The sequence below is a fragment of the Monodelphis domestica genome, chromosome 6 (assembly GCF_027887165.1).
Source record: "Monodelphis domestica isolate mMonDom1 chromosome 6, mMonDom1.pri, whole genome shotgun sequence".
NCBI classification, from domain to species: Eukaryota; Metazoa; Chordata; class Mammalia; order Didelphimorphia; family Didelphidae; genus Monodelphis; species Monodelphis domestica.
In genome coordinates, this window is record NC_077232.1 from 26,577,036 (window position 1) to 26,593,507 (window position 16,472).

Sequence of the window (16,472 nt, forward strand, 5' to 3'; positions counted from 1 at the left end):
AACTAACCACTAGACCTTTTCTAAGCTGGGTTCCAGTACTCCACTGAAAACTATTTCCTGAATTGAGTTCAGAATCTAACTTCCACTCTGAACTGAATTCCAATCCAAACTGAATTGCCTCCACTGACTATTTACCCGTTCCTTTTAAAGAAATTTTCTCTTATGTCACCTCTCCTAAATTTTCAAATCACAGTAGATGCTTTTCCCAGAACTACACATTCTTAGATCTCACCTTCTTTGGTTCTCACCTTCTCTGGTTAGATTATATCTTCTGAGTACTTCAAACCTCTTTGTTAAGCTTGCCTTTTGTAAGTTAATTGACCTTTTTGTGATTAATTTAACCTTTATAGGTACTTAACATCCTTTTGTATCAATTCTAAAAATAGACTTAGCTTAAGGTTCTCCCTTCACTAAAAGGTATGAGTTAAGTACCTTCATTGTTCAGTCAGGAGTTTAAAACTTTTATCTTCCCCTAAAGTATGTCTAATTAGGGTGGAGTAATTTTAAAAGTTCCCAATGAATTCCTGATTCTTGTTAGACCAAGTATCTCCATTGTTACAATAAGGGAATAGCTAAACCAAATCTTCTAAGGTACTGTCTGAGTAGTTTTTAAGATTCACAATTGGCTCCATGATGGTAGGTAAGGTTAAAAAAAAGAGTTAGATGAGAGAGGTGTATACAATTAGTATGGCAGAGCAATTCATCTATGAAAGTGAAATGTTGAGGCCCATGCTCCTAATATAGGTGGCATGAGATGACTTCTTTAGCTCTCCCAGGCCTGCTCAGTTGTTCCTCTAGGTCTGTACTTTTGGGGGAAAATTCATTTCCTAAACATAAAAACGCAAAACACAAAAGAAAAGAGAACTGAAGGTGAATTTTGAAGTTTCCTTTTACAGTTCTATGTTCAATATTTTCTAGCTCTGGGCAAGGATTAATCTTCCTAAGTTGGAATATGGCCTCCCCTAAAGGGAAAAATGTATTTGTATTGGTCCTTGGAATGTGTGAGTATTTAGATGATGAAGTCAATAGAGTGTCAGGACTGTTTATCTTCCTAAATTAAAAACCAGCCTCAGACAATCACTAGCTATGTGACCCTGAGTGAGTCACTTTACTCTATTTGTATTCATTTCTGCCTCAGAGAAGGAAAAAGCAAAACTCTGCAATATCTTGGCCAATAAAATTGCAAAAGTGATCACGAAGAGTTGGACAGAACTGAAAAACAAAAAGTAACTATCCACGTATTAGCCCTTTTCGTCAACAGATTCAGTGGGGGTTCCCTATACTGAATGCATTGGGGTATCATGACTTCACCTTATCATTTGATTTTCTCCCTCTCCCATTAGATTATAAGCCCCTTGCAGGCAGGGACAGTCTCTTCTCCTTATTTTTTTCTACCTCAGTACAGTGCTTGGCATATTTTTTAATCATGCCGACTCTTTGTAGATATCCTAAACCAGAACATGGCCGTATTGATCATGGGGTTTTCTTAGCAAAAGTACTGCAGTGGTTTGCCATGTCCTCATTTGCCTAGAATATAGTAGCTGCTGAATAAATATTGATTACATTGAATTGAAGGATAGGATAGCTCAGTAGAATCCTCAGGGCACATGTAAAGTGGCCCCATTACCTATTGCCTCTCTAGAGTTCCCAGTGTTACCTCTCTAAGACACATATTCATGCTTATTTTATCCTCCCCTCTCATGAGGTACAGGAAAAGTTTCTGTTCCTGTTGCTCAGTGGTACATCTATGAAAATTACAATTAATTGACTGTCATTGTTGATGAGAATTTGCACCTGAGACCAGAGTTTGCTGATTTTTCAGAAGCATCCTGGATTCCCCATGCAGAAAGTGTCACTGCTCGTGTAATGAAGGTGACATGAAAATAAGTGGTCTTGGAGGAGATGAATTCAGACATATCCTTCCCTATATAAGGAGTCCCCTTCCCGTCCCCTCTCCTAATACATATATTAATTTTTACAGCTCTATCCATTCTCCTTATAGCAGAAGCAAACTAGGTAAGTAACTACTGCTGAGCCTCAGAAATTCAGATTGATAGAAAAGAGTCTTTTCTTGGAGATGATATCCCTGAGTGATTGCTCAAGAGAAGGCAGGGATATTGTGGAAGATGTCAGTGTAGGTATAATATTATCCTTGGGTTTAAGAAGGAACATACCGTCTGCTCTATGCTGTGATGATTGAATTAACTCTGTCTCTGTCTCTGTCTTTCTCACCCCCTCCCTCTCTCCCCCACTTCTCTCTCTCTCTCTTTCTCTTCTCTCTCTCTCTCTCTCTCTCTCTCTCTCTCTCTCTCTCTCTCTCTCTCTCTCTCTCTCTCTCTCTCTCTCTCTCTCTCTCTCTCTCTCTCTCTCTCCTTCCCTTTTCTCTCCTCCTGCCTCCTGCCATTTAGGCTTTAACATGTTACCTATGGCAGGTAAGTAGGTATAGGCTTAAATGTTCAGTTCCTACTGGAATATATAATGTTGTGTACATATTCTTTACATGGCTAGACTTAATCCTGTTCTCACCCCTAAGAGCTCTATGATTAGAGTCAATGGCACCATTTTGTTCAAGGCCCTTAGTTTACAGATAACTATACTGATCTTAAGGGAAAAGATACATACAAGATTAAAGAGATAATAAATGGCATCCAGGACTTAGAACTCAGGTATTTTGACTTCAACTTTAGCATCATTTCTTTTGTACCTGGTTTTCCCCACCGCCCCCCTCCACCTCAATATTTCATAATATGGTTGCTTATTGTTCATGTAAAATTGATATGCTAACTACAAGTGGTCATTACAGTAGTACCTCTGAGCTATAATTCCAATCTCCATTCCTTCTTCTTTTTGCTCAACTCCTGCCCAGGATCCATTCTGCTCCCAGTTATTTGATGCCTGTTATCCAGTATGATTTATTGACTTTTTGCATTACAAATTTCACTTTGTACAAAGGGATTCCTAGCCCAATTGTCAGACTTGGTGTGTAGAGGCTATTCATGAAGCATGACGTAACATTTCAAAATAGCATTTAAGTTGGAGACTGAAGATTAAAGACTTGCTCAACTACCTACTAATCATGTATTTCTGGGAACATTTCCCTTTTGCAGCATGTTCCACCCGATTAAAAAGGAAAAGAGTTGGGCAAGAGAATCTCCAAGGTCATTCCTTCGCCTCATCTTATGACTTTGCATCTTCCTCAGAGAGAAGGTACTTTAGTATTTTGCCTCCTTTTACCTTTGCCAACTGACACATTAAGATTAATTCTTGCCACCATCTTCCTTGCTCCCCACTTTTTTATTGTGACCATTTTATTAGGACAAATCAACTCTGATAGCCCAGGAGGAAGGTGAGGTGATCAACAAATATATATATATATATATATATATATATATATATATGTGTGTGTGTGTGTGTGTGTGTGTGTGTGTGTGTGTGTGTGTGTGTATCCAAATATATGTTTGAAAATATCAATATGTTCTACTTTATGTATTTTAAATTTGGCTAGAGCCTGCTTAGGTATCATCTCCCTAACTTTTCATGCTGTTTCTTAAATGATCACATTTGCAAATGAACAATGAGTAAGTTCCTAGAGATCTTTCATCATTGGGGAAGTATATAGTACCTTTAAAGTTACCTAAGATCATGGGTAGCACTTCAATAAATCAATCAATGTTCATTAAGTACCTGCTAAGTTTCAGGCACTGTTCTAAGCATTGAGGATACAAAAATAAAAAAGAAAGACATTTTTTGACCCTAGATAACTTAAAACCACATGGAGGAAGACAATACACAAAAGGAAACTGAAAAGAAGTTGGAGAGGGAGAGGGATAAAATGTCCCATGCCAAGCTGTAATGGAGAAGTTAGATAGAAATTTCACTGGAGTGCACCTAAGTGAAAAATGGGGACATTTCTGAGCTAAGTTCTCTCTTTAAATGATGATCTGATGTTCATAGCCCTACCCTCCAATCAGTGAGGCAAAGGGTAGTGATGACGTAGGTTGCAAGACTGATAAGACCATTAACCATGCACACCTTTTGGAATCTCTGGCAAAAGCCACCTGCTATAGGAAGCCTTCCCTCATTGCTCCAACTGCTGACATCTTATTTTTAAAATTACCTTCCATTTAAATATAAATACATCTTACATCTATTTGTCTATGTGATGTACTTCATGTTGGAATGGACATGGATAATTTTTTTATTTCTCTTTTGTGTCCTACTTAGCACACTGCTATGTACATATTAGAGGGAAATTTATAGAAACATATTCTGGGGAATATATATGTGTATATGCATGCATACATACATATATACAAACATATATGTGTGTTCAGTGGCAACTTGGAATTCATCATTAATACATTCCAAAAGGCAGTTTTAGTACCTTTCTCTTTTCTGTTTCTTATTACCACTGAACCCCTCTTGATATTCACCAGTTGTAAACTTCATGATAAATGTATTCAATATTTTTTTGTCATTGTCTGTGTTTCAAAATTCCTCTAAAGTAGAAAATGATCTGGTTATTAATTAATTTCCAATTCTCCTTATTAAAGTTTTCTCAGGGTGATATTTTTCAAAAAGTTTTTCAGTTCCACCCATTTTTTACACATTTCCTTCATTAATGAAATGGGGACATCCTCATTTGCCCCCTTCTTCCCTTTGGAAAACTCCCCCACCATGAGATTTTCCTACTTCCTTTGAAGTAATCTTGATTGGATGAAGGAGATGAAGGGCATAATTAGAATGGCAAGTTGGCATTCTCTCAAAAAAGAAAAATTAGGAATAGCCATGAGAAGCAATTACTGGAAATGGAAATGATGAGATATTCCATAGTTGCTTTTATGTTATACAGAACAGAAATCATGGTAGGACATTGACAGATTAAGAAAAAAGTATGGACTCTTGATTCTGATATCTGCAAACCAGGAAGTTAAATCACATGCCTAATGCTAGAAATGCTACTGACTGTTCATATCCTTTGACTATTTATTAATTGGGGAATGATTTGTATTTTTATATATTTGATGCATTTATATTTTCAACAAAAGAGATCTTCATTAGATAAAATTGCAATTTTTTTGACATTATGATTACTGTGTATTATCCACCATTTACATATTTATGGTTGACCTGGAAGTTCTGGAATTTGGCTACAATATTTATGTGAATTTCTCAACATAAGATCTCTTTCAGGAAGTGATTGGTGAATTCTTTCAAATTATATTTTACCTTCTGTTTCTAGGATATCAAGGTACTTTCCCTTGATTATTTTTTGAAAAATGACATTTAGACGTTATTTCACCATGGCTTTCAGGTAATATAAATACCTTACAAATTATCTCTCAAACATATATTTTCCAGGTCACTTATTTTTCCAAACAGATAATTCTTTTATTTTGTCATTCTTTTGACTTTGTTTGTTTCTTCACATCCCACGGAGTCATTAGATTTCAAAAAAATAATTCTAATTTTCATGGAATTTTTTTCTTCAGTGAGTTTCTGGGTCTCCTTTTCCATTTGGTAAATTCTACTCTTTGAGAAGTTCTTTTCCTCAGCTAAGTTATAAATCTTTTTTATGTGTTTAATTCTACTTCTTAAAGAGTTTTCTTTAGTGGATTCTTGTGCTTCTTTTACCAATAATCGATCCTACTCTTAAGGTATTAATTTTTTCCATTTATGTGCTTTTTTTACCAAGCTTTAAATATATTCTTCCCTCCCCCATTTTTTTGTTTATTAATAATCCTATTTTTCTCAATTTTTTCTTCTACCTCTCTTAATTGATTTAAAAAATTCTTTTTGAGCTACTCTAGTCATTCTTTTTGGACTTGAGACCCATTCACATTTTACTTGAGGCTGGATGTAGCAATATTGACTTTGTTGTCTTTTTCTCAGTTTTGTGTTTTTGTCATTTCTGTAACCTAAATCTTTCTTTTTTGTTTTTTTTTTGTTTGTTTTCTTGTTTTCTGATTATTCAGACTTTTTCTTTATTTTTAGCTTTTTTAAAAGTTACAGTTGGACCCTATTCTTCAGATGAAGAAGGTACTGTTCCAAGTTTAAAAGGGCTATTTGAACCTGACTGCAGAGCTAGCTCAAGGGATCTATACATTTCAGTTCTTCCAAGGGGTTATGATCTAAACAGACTTGAGTTGAATAGTTTCTTAACTTGTGCTCTTGTCTATGAGTAAACACAAGCACTATTTTCTGTTATGGGATTGTGACCAGGGCTCCTTGCTCTCTCACAGCCAAAAATGCTGGTTTGTCAGTGCTTCTCCTCACCCTGGGATTGTTACCCATGACTGTTGCCTGAATCTTTATGAGCATTGCAACTGAATCCTTCAATTCAGTCAGATAAGGGCCCTTTGTAATCTCCATCTGACCAGTTGTCAATCCCACTAGTGTTAGTGGACTGAGAGTTCTGGAAGCCATTGTTGTTGATTCAGATGCCCCCAGGACCAGCCTGACTTCCTGAGATGAGGCCTGCCTTTGTATACTGGTCTTTTCTCCACTCCCAGTCTGGTGCAATGGATATTTTGTGCTAATCTGCTAAGTTGTCATGGGTAAAAATATATTTTCCCAACTTTTTGTTAGTTCTTTGACTCCAGAATTTATTCAGATGTAATTTTTGAGAAATCAGTTCCCTGTTTCTTCTCAGCTCTATTGTCTCTATCTCAAAGAAAGCTTTTCTAAAGTAACTTGTATTGTGTGTAGCTTCTATAGGAAAAATATTTGCTTCTTATTGGAATGATGAAACTATGAGGGAATTATAAAATCTCATCAGGAAACTGAGGCTGGGATATTTAGAATTCCATTGTTTTTCTCTTTAGGTCACTTTGGATTCAAGGGAAGTTCTACTAAGCAAATCATCTAAGAAATGTTTTCTAATGGTAAAATCCTGGGGATTGCCTACCTGTTGCAGATTATAATTGGAGTCCTAGGAAACTTTTACCTCATTTGTCATTACTATTTTCATTTTAAAATTCAGAAAAGTCCCAGACGCATACATCTAATTCTCATACAACTATCTTTTGCCAATGCCATGTTTCTTCTCTGTAGGGGGATACCCATGACAATATATTCTTGGGGGTGGACATTTTTTCTAAATGATGTTGTGTGTAAAATCATAACTTATCTGCAGAGAGTATTCCGTGGCCTTTCCATTTGTAGTACCTCCCTAATAAGTATCTTCCAGGCCATTGTCATAAGTCCAAGCAGCACCAAGTGGGCAATTCTCAAAGATACATTGCATAAGACTATGGTTCCCTGTTGTATTCTCTGCTGGATGCTAAATCTCTTAAAAGATGCTGCTCTTCTTGTGTATATCAATGGTCCAAGGAATATCACAAAGAGCAAATGGAAGAACAAAACGAGATATTGCTATATGGACACATATAATATAGATCGATTAAAATTTCAATACTTGAGTGCTTTTTATGATTTTATTACTGTGGCTGCCATGACCATTAGTACTGGATACATGGTTTTTGTCCTGTATCAACATCGGCAGCAAGTCCAACATATTCATAGCACCAAAGTCTACTCCAGAGTCTCCCCTGAGATCAGGGCCACTAAAGTTATCTTGTTGTTGGTAAGCATCTTCTTCTTCTTCAACTCAGCATGTGCTATCATTACTATTTATGTAGATTATTTTAAAGCATTTTCACCTTGGCAACTCTATGTTCCTATGTTTCTATCTATGTCTTTTCAAGCAGTCAGTCCTCTTGTACTGATAAGAAGTGAAACCTGGTCCCTTTGGAAATTCTGTTGCTCAATCCAAGGAATAAATCGTTCATGTGCTATGTCTTTATTCATAGTATCACATCAAACACATACAGAGCCCACAAAATGAAGAAAATGGAAGACCACATAGCCCAATCCTTTGGGATTGATGAAACCCAAGATCAATATTATTTCAAATAACAAGAATTTTTATCAACAACTTCAATACACAAAACACATTCATACTAGCATCTGTATTAATCTTAAAAAATCAATAATATTGAGTACACATTAAGAAGTGTCTACTCTTAAAGGTTAATAATAGATACTATTATATATTATATTACATTACATTGCATTACATTATATTGTATTATATTTATTACATTATATTATGTTGTTATGTTATATTATATTATGTATATAAAATATTATATATGCTTAAGGTCATAAATTCATTCTTTTTCTTCTAAAGTTTCTTTTTAACCAGAATGCACATAGCTGCCCACCAAGAGTGAGTATTCTATGAAGATAAATAGTAATGGTTATCATGCTACATAAAGTCCCACTTGGACACAACTGAATGATTTGAACATTAACAAAAAGGTGAACTTAGACAGGAAGAAATTAAACTCTGTACCTGTGATAGAATGGTTCTCTTGAGAATGCCCAAAAATGTTAAATAAATGATATTTAAATTTATTAGTGTCTTCTTGAGTTTTCTGTGAATGAGTTGATTGGAAACTGATGCTATTGGGAAAGATAAAACTGAGCTCTTCATTATAAAAATCTTACATGCATAAAGGACAGGATGGTTCTTCCACATGTTGCCATTATGAGAGGCACAGTCTAAAGAGACTTCTTCATTAATCTTTATGTAGAGATATTTTTTAAGTTTTTCTATGCATAAAATCATCACATGTTAAAGTATAATAATATCTAGAATTACACATACCTTAGAGAAATGGGATATATAGCACCTAAAATTATTGCCTTCAGATTAGTCCTATTAGTAAATCAAAACCCTGAACCAGGAAGAAGAAACTTTTATTTCTAGGCTTTTATCTAATGCCTACTTTGAGATTGTGTCAAGGAATTTGAATGAATTGAAGTAATGAATAATATTCATTTCCCTTATCTTTACAATCTGAAAATAATACTTCCTTTGTCTTCTTCTTAAGTTAAAACAATAATCACAAAATCTCAGTGAAACCGGGATCCTAAAAACCCCTATGTTTTATATCATAACAGATTTGGAATTCCTGCTACACCAAACTAGAATTACCATTTTTCCTGAAGAAAAAAACAGAACTCAGCAAAAAGCAGAATGGCAATATCATGTGTAAGAGGAATGAGTGAAGCAATTGCCATAGAGAAGGGGAGCAGGGGGTGAAGGGCTGAGAGTTCTAGAACACAATTAGAAGGGTAAAAATCTTCTTAACATATAGAAAAAGAGGAGTAAAGGGGAATAGTATAAGTGAACAAGTCAGAGTTTCTTTGGGGAACTGAGGGAACGAGAAAAGAAAGGGTGGACTAAAAAAAAGGTGAAACAGAGGATAAGAAAAAGCAGGTAAAAGAGGAATATCTAGAGGGGAGTATATATCAAAAATAGGGTTTGTGGTAAGCTGAGGGGATATGGAAATGAAGAAAAGTGAGGGGACAAATTGGAACTAGGAGGGAAAAAGGAAAGCATATGAGAGGATTTGGGGGAATGTACATGAATAAGATAGAGATTAGTCAAAGGAAATTGGACATCTGAGTATGGATACAGCAGACAGAATGGAAAAGGGGAATAAACAGTGAGAAGGAACAGAGTTGGAAATGAAGAACTAGTAAATATGACATTGAGTTTGAATAGGATGAATTCACTCATGGGAAGAAAAGGATAAAAAGAAAAAACAGGACCTGACAATTTGTTGTTTACAAAAAAAAAAACAAAAAAACACTGAAAATGAGAGACAGAGTTAAGATGAGGGCCTGGATCAGTCATAGGTAATTAAAAGAAGCCATAATCTCTGAAAGAACTTGGGTTAAAATGTGTATAATTGGAAGTGAAGAATGGGTTAAATAAATATGGTTGATGGAGGGGGGAGCAGGAGCTAGTTACTATCAGTCATGAAACATTGTCAGTTTTGGATATGGATGCACCAAGCTTTATACCACCCAGATTTTTTAGGGTAAACCAGATCTTCCAGATTCCAGACCTGCTGCTCTATTTGCTCACTGCACAACTAGCTTTTCTTGAAATATATCTTTTTGAATTTATTTATTTGTTTAGAATATTTTCCATGGTTCCATGATACATGATTTTCCCACCCTTCTTCGCTCCTCTCTCTGGGAGCTGACAAACAAATCCACTGGTTTATACATATATTATTGTTGAAAACCTATTTCTGTATTATTCATATATTCAATACAGTGATGTTTTAAAGGTCAAAATGACAATCGTATCCCTATTAAGCCATATAATCCATCATATGTTTTTCTTCTTCATTTCTACTCCCATAGTTCTTTCTCTGGATGTGAAGAGCTAGCTTTCTCATGAATTCCTCTAGATGGTTCTCAATCATTGCTTTGCTACTAGCAGAAAAGACTTTTACATTTGATTGTGCCACAATGATTCAATTTCTGTGTGCAGTGTTTTCCTGATTCTACTTATTTCTCTTTGCATCTATTCCTGGAGGTTTTTCCAGATCATTTTGTATTAGATTAATCAGTACTTTGTCTATTTTATTTGTTTTTTAGAGTTCCAGCTACTAGTCTTATTTATTAATTCAATAGGTCTTTCACTTTCAATTTTATTAATTTCTTCATATAGGAATATAAACAATTTGATCTTATTGAAGCCCTAAAAGAAGAAAATTTATTTTTTTTCCTTTCCTCTCTCTTTCTTATTTACCTTTTCATGTTTCTCTTGATTTGGGTGTTTGGACATCAAACTTTCTGCTTAGTTCTGGTATTTTCTTTACAAATATTTGGAAATCTGTTTTGTTGAATGCCCATACTTTCCCCTGGATGTATATAGTCAATTTTAATGGGTAGGTGATCCTTGGTTGTATTTCCAATTCTCTTACCTTTTTAAATTTCATATTCTAAGACTTGCAGTCCTTTAGTGTGGAGATTGCCAGATCCAGCGTAATCCTGACTGGTGTTCCTTGATACCTGAATTGTCTCTTTCTGGCTTTTTGCAATATTTTCTCCATGGCTGCGAAATTCTTGAATTTGACAATTACATTCGTGGTAATTGTCTTTTAAGGATTTAGTGTAGAGGTTGATCTATGGGCTCTTCAAATGTCAATTTTGCCATCTTATTCAAGAACACCAGGGGAATTTTCTTGTATAATTTCTTGTAGTGTGATGTCTATATTTCTGTTTATTACTGGGTTTTCAGGTAGACTAATGATTCTCAAATTGTTTCTTCTAGCCCAGTTTTTATGGTCAGCCATTTTGTCCATGATATTTCATGTTTCCTTCTATTTTGTCAGTCTTTTGACTTTGCTTTATTAATCATAGCTGTCTTGTGAAATGATTAGTTCCTACTTGCCCAATTATACCGTGTAAAGACTGGTTTTCCCCTAGGACATTTTGATTTTCCTTTTCAGTTTGGTCTATCCTGCTTTTTATGACTTCCAGCAGGTCATTTCCTTAAATTTGCTTATCATTTCATTTCATTTCAGAATGCATTTTTCTAAGTTTAAGATTCTGTCTTTTAAACTTTTTTTCTTTTTTTTTATTATTTCCCACTTTTCTTACCAAGGTTCTTCTATCTTCTTAACTTGATTCTCAAATTCCACCTTGATTTTGTGACCAATTTCCATTTTTTTGGAAAGTTTGAATGTGTTTTCTTGTATGTCATCCTCTACTGTCTCCTTGGTTGTCTGGATTTTTTCTTCATAAAAATTATCCAGTCAATACCTTTCTTTTGTTCTTTTTGGTGGTTGAAGATTGTATTTCTTGTGCATTGCTGGGTATTACTATGCTGGTTTTTCCTTCCCTTCCCAAGCAGAACTCTGAATATAGAGAGAAGATTCTCTGTGTATGGAGCAAAAGGGGGTTTTCCTGAGGCTACTTTTATGAATCACCTCAGATTCTATGGTGTGTCACCCCTCTCTGCTCTATCTCAGTGCCCAAGGTCCTCATTCTTCAGCCTCCTGAAGTCCCAAATCTAGCAGTTCCCTGGAGAAAGCGCCTGCTGGGGTTAGCCATTTCACAAGGACTGAGAGATTACCCCTTGCTTGCTCTGATTCTGATGCACTGGTTCTGATTCTGGCACCAGAGGTGGGGTGGGGGAGGGTTGATCAGCTTGCATTTTGATGGGAGCTATTTCACCCCCTTATAGCTTGGAAAAACCCAAATCCCACATATCTTCAATGCTGCTCCTTACTGTGGAGTCAATTTGGTTATCTGAAGTTGGTGCTTTTTAATCTTTTGAGATAGTCTATATTGATCAGTGGTGAGGAAAGGAAGAGTTCTGCTTCTTCACTGCAGCCATATTAACCCAGAAGTACTTGTTCATCAATTTCTAATGTGGAATTCACTCCAGTTTGTTCTGGTGCTAAACTTGGTCTTGAAACTCTTCTCTATTGTAAGGAATAAAAAACAGAGAGACTACCGAGAGATGATAGCATCAACCAATAAATTTGTAGTCTCTGAATACAAAGAAAGGAGTTAAGAGGAGGAGGATTATGAGTAGACTCAACCACTCAATCCTAATATCTCTTTCCTGATTTTTATACCAATTCTTGGGTCTCCTTCTCTATGAGAGATGAAAAGGGAGAAGATCTTGATCAGGATTGGTCCTCATTTTCTAATGTGGAATTATTTCCAGTTTGTCCTGGGGATGAACTTGTTCTTAAATCTTTTCTTTGTTGTAAGGAATACATAAGAAGAGGTATAACAAGCAGACACAATTGTGTCAATTTAATGAGGGCCTCTGAGTTTTAACCAAAGGCACACCTCACCTAGAATCCCAATCCACTGGTTCATTTCCTCATTACATTGCCCTGAGACCCACCAGACATTGATTGACTTCTTCCTCTTTTTATTAAAGAAAACATAAACTTCATCTTTTTATGAATGAATAAATAAATAATGTCTCTCCATGTAGCATAATTTTATTCTGAGAAAATATATTTACTTCATAAATTGAGGAATTGAGCTCAGATTCTTTTTTTTTTTGAGCATTTTTTTTGAGCAATTGAGCAAGATTCTCTTGCTTATTGTCCATGTTTCGTTGGGCAAGCGTCATTCTTCCTTTAAGCTTCAAATGTTAATTTCCAATATTGATGTAATGCCTTCATCTCTACCCTGAGGTGGGAAATATTCTGTGGTTCAGTAATCCCTATTTTCCATCTAATTCATTCAGGGTAGGGTGCTATAGAACCTGAAGTTGCTGTAGGAAAAAAAACATATCAGTTGAGTGATAAGGTCAGAAATCACATTTCAGATGATGAGAAAATAAGAGGAAGCTCAGGTAGATGCTTTTGAAGTAGATTCTTGTTTTTCTTATCAATTTTGATGAGATGGGGAGAAGAAATAGTAAAAAATAGCTTGTAAATAAGACATGTGGGAATCAGACCAAATATATGTTTAGAAGGACAAATCTTGCTCAAAAAAAGAAACCCTCCTTTGTCCTAGATTAGAGGAAAAGAAGGAAAGAGTTAGAGGTGATTTAAAGAGACTGTATGATGAAGAAAAAGAAAACAAGCAAACAAATATGTTTTCATGAATAAGAATATTGTAGTCAGATCAATTCCCAAGAAAAACTAAGTCCATATAATGGGGACAGGAGCATGCTAACAAAGACTATTTGCAAACCAGTTGTTATGTGGCTTCATCCCAGCAGAACCATGGGCTCACCAGAAATGGCCTCTTAACTGAGCAATCACTGCATGTCACTGAAAGGCATGCAGAGATTTGAATTCCCACATGAATATCCCATATGTAGAATCCTCATTTTTGCCCCAATACATTCCCACATTCACCCTTTATTGTATATATGGTGAAGGCAGAGTGTGTCCTAAGTTCATGGGTGATTCTCTTGAAAATAATTTTTCCATAATATTTAACTAAATGGTTCTGCTTTGCACAAAGATATTCTCTACAAAAATAGAGAAAAACTGAAACTATTGGTAAAGGTTTTAACTTTAATATTTTGACTATGTGAAGACTTACAAAGTTAATCTTTTTACTATGCAGTAGTCACAGAATTAGAAATAGTAGTTGTAATGATAATAGTAATAAAATATTTATGTAGCACTTTAAGGTTTGCAAAATATTATAAATATATTTTTATCCTCATAGCATCTTTGGGAAATAGATAGTATTATTCCTACTGCACAGAAAAGAAAATTGAGTCATATAGATGTTAAATGGCTTGTCCAGGGCCACGAATCATCAAATGTTCAAGACACCAAGTCAAAAGCTGTATACCCTGGGTCATATTTCTTTCTCTAAATTCATCACAGGGAAGCCACAAAGTAAGTGACCAAGTTACACAATGATTTTATGATTTTCTTATTCTATTTACCATATAACCATATATGAGTATATAGTTAATATAGATGATCAAATCTCTAATTTCTAATAATTTTACCTATTTATTAAATTGAAAAAATCAAAATTTCATCACCTATTCCACTAGGATAATCGTATTGTTTCATTTTCTTCCAAGTTTTAAAAATTTTTTTCTTTAAATCTTTTATTTGATACTACAATTGAAACTCACTGTTTTATTAGATATTGGACATAACACATCTTATTTATATGAATATTGAGGAAAGGAACTCATATTCAGGTCACAATGCATTCTTATCCTAATCCAGGCCCAACATACTGTCAACAAGAGAATTTTAAGTTATTAAACATAATTTTTGTCATAAGTAATAAGTTAATATTAGATATGCAAAATGATACAATAAAGGAACCTAATTGATAATTTAAAAGATGACAATCAGTGATTCCTACAGAAGAACTCAGTATCAGCCCCAGAATGCAGTCATAAAACCCTTCATTCATCATCTCACAGCATCCCAGACTCACTTTTCCTCAGTAGGGGCTTATTAGAGTCTGCTCAAACATAATTCTGGGAGTTGATTCTTAAACCTGCAATGTGCACATTTATAGCTCAGAAGTTGGAAAATTCTACAAATCAGGCTTTGGTTTATTATTTTGTTGCTTTCTAGACATAGAAAAGTGATGAGAAAATGTGAAGAATGCAAACTGAACCTAAAAGTGAGCCAAGGATATTTTTTCCAGAACACTGTTTGTGAAACATCTAGCAGCACAATTATGCTTGACAAAGTTAAACTTCTAATTCTCTCAACATGCAGCAGAAAAATATCTTTTCAGCCCCTTGTGAATGATCCTTTGGAGATTCCCATGAATCAACAGTTACTGTTGACACTGCTTTTCACCTGAGGCAAAAGTTTGCTTCTTCGTCAGACATGACTCAAATTCCCCTTCCAGTCAAATGTTCCTTTTTCCAGCCAGTGACATGATAATAATACCTCTTGGGGGAAATGACCTCAGACTCTGCTGCCTCTATAACTCCAGACCCAGATATGCCACTACACATGTGTGCACAGATTTCTGCGGTTCTATCCCCTCTACTGGCTGCAGAAAACAGTCTGGTGAGTAAAGCTATAGTGAGGGAGGGTGGGGAGGGGAGCTTTAACCTCAGAGATAGGAATTGGGGGAAAATCCTTTCCAGGAGTCAGAAACTAGACTTCTTGGTCTTTGCATACTGAAATCAGGTATAAATGACACCTAAATAGAAATAGTGGGTTTTTTTGAGAACACAGGAAAGGTGTTGTGGCTATTGTAGACCCATCTAGTCTGGGTTTGAGACTCCAGAAACCCAGCTCATTTTCTCCATCCCTTTAGTTCATCTCACCTCAATCTTCATCATTGTCTTCACCCAATATGATGCGGCAGCCTGCTGTGTACTTTGGTAGGATAAAGAGAAGACATGAAGAGCACATGCCTGGCTACGGCTGTATACTTTTTCTTTCCCAACATGTGCTATATGTCAGAATGGCACTCATAAAATGCCAGTTTTCTGTAGATTCAGGGCTTTTGAGCCTTCCTAGATGTCTCCTCAATATATCCTTCTGTTTTCTTCTCTGGCTCTATCCAGGACTCTCTCTGGCTTCTAGCCACTCAATGACATCCAGAGTGTAATAGTCTTGTATTCTACATGATTGTAGAATCAGATTCTACAAATTTCTCTTTATAAAGAAAACAAAATCTGCTCTTGTTCTCTCTGACTGCCTCTATCTATGTGTTCAGGCATTGGCTATTCAAGCATCCATGACTAATGGAATAGCCTTTCATGTGAAGTCAGAGAACCTGGAATCAAAGGTTCAATTTAACACTGTCCCTCAATTCCTCACTATAAAACATCTGGCTTGAAATCCTAATGATTTCATTAAAGCAGCCCCTTAGAGAGTGAGGACTAAAGTGTGGGATTTTTGCTTTATTTTGCTTTTGTCCTCTTGGTCCTGTGGGCAACGCAAAGATTGATGATATGCTAAGTCATACTTCTAGTAAGTGCCTGAGGTTGTATTTGAACTCAGGTCTTTTTGAAGTCAGATCCATTATACTGCCTAGGGAAGTCACCTGAAAAATAATATGCATAAAATTACTCAATAAAAATAATCACCATTTGTTAATAGAATTATAAAAATTATAAGGTAGCTGGTCTAACATTCCAAGACACTGAAATCTGGAATATATACATAGAGCTTCTAGTCCTT

At 35.5% G+C, this 16,472-nt stretch overlaps 1 protein-coding gene across 1 annotated transcript; it reads left to right on the forward strand.

Annotated features, from left to right (window-relative positions):
* Positions 1–6,871: 6,871 nt before the first annotated feature.
* monDomV1R1261 (vomeronasal 1 receptor monDomV1R1261) lies at positions 6,872–7,846 on the forward strand. The gene has a single exon (NM_001167510.1). The coding sequence runs from the start codon at positions 6,872–6,874 to the stop codon at positions 7,844–7,846; it is 975 nt and encodes a 324-aa protein (NP_001160982.1).
* The last annotated feature ends 8,626 nt before the right edge of the window (positions 7,847–16,472 follow it).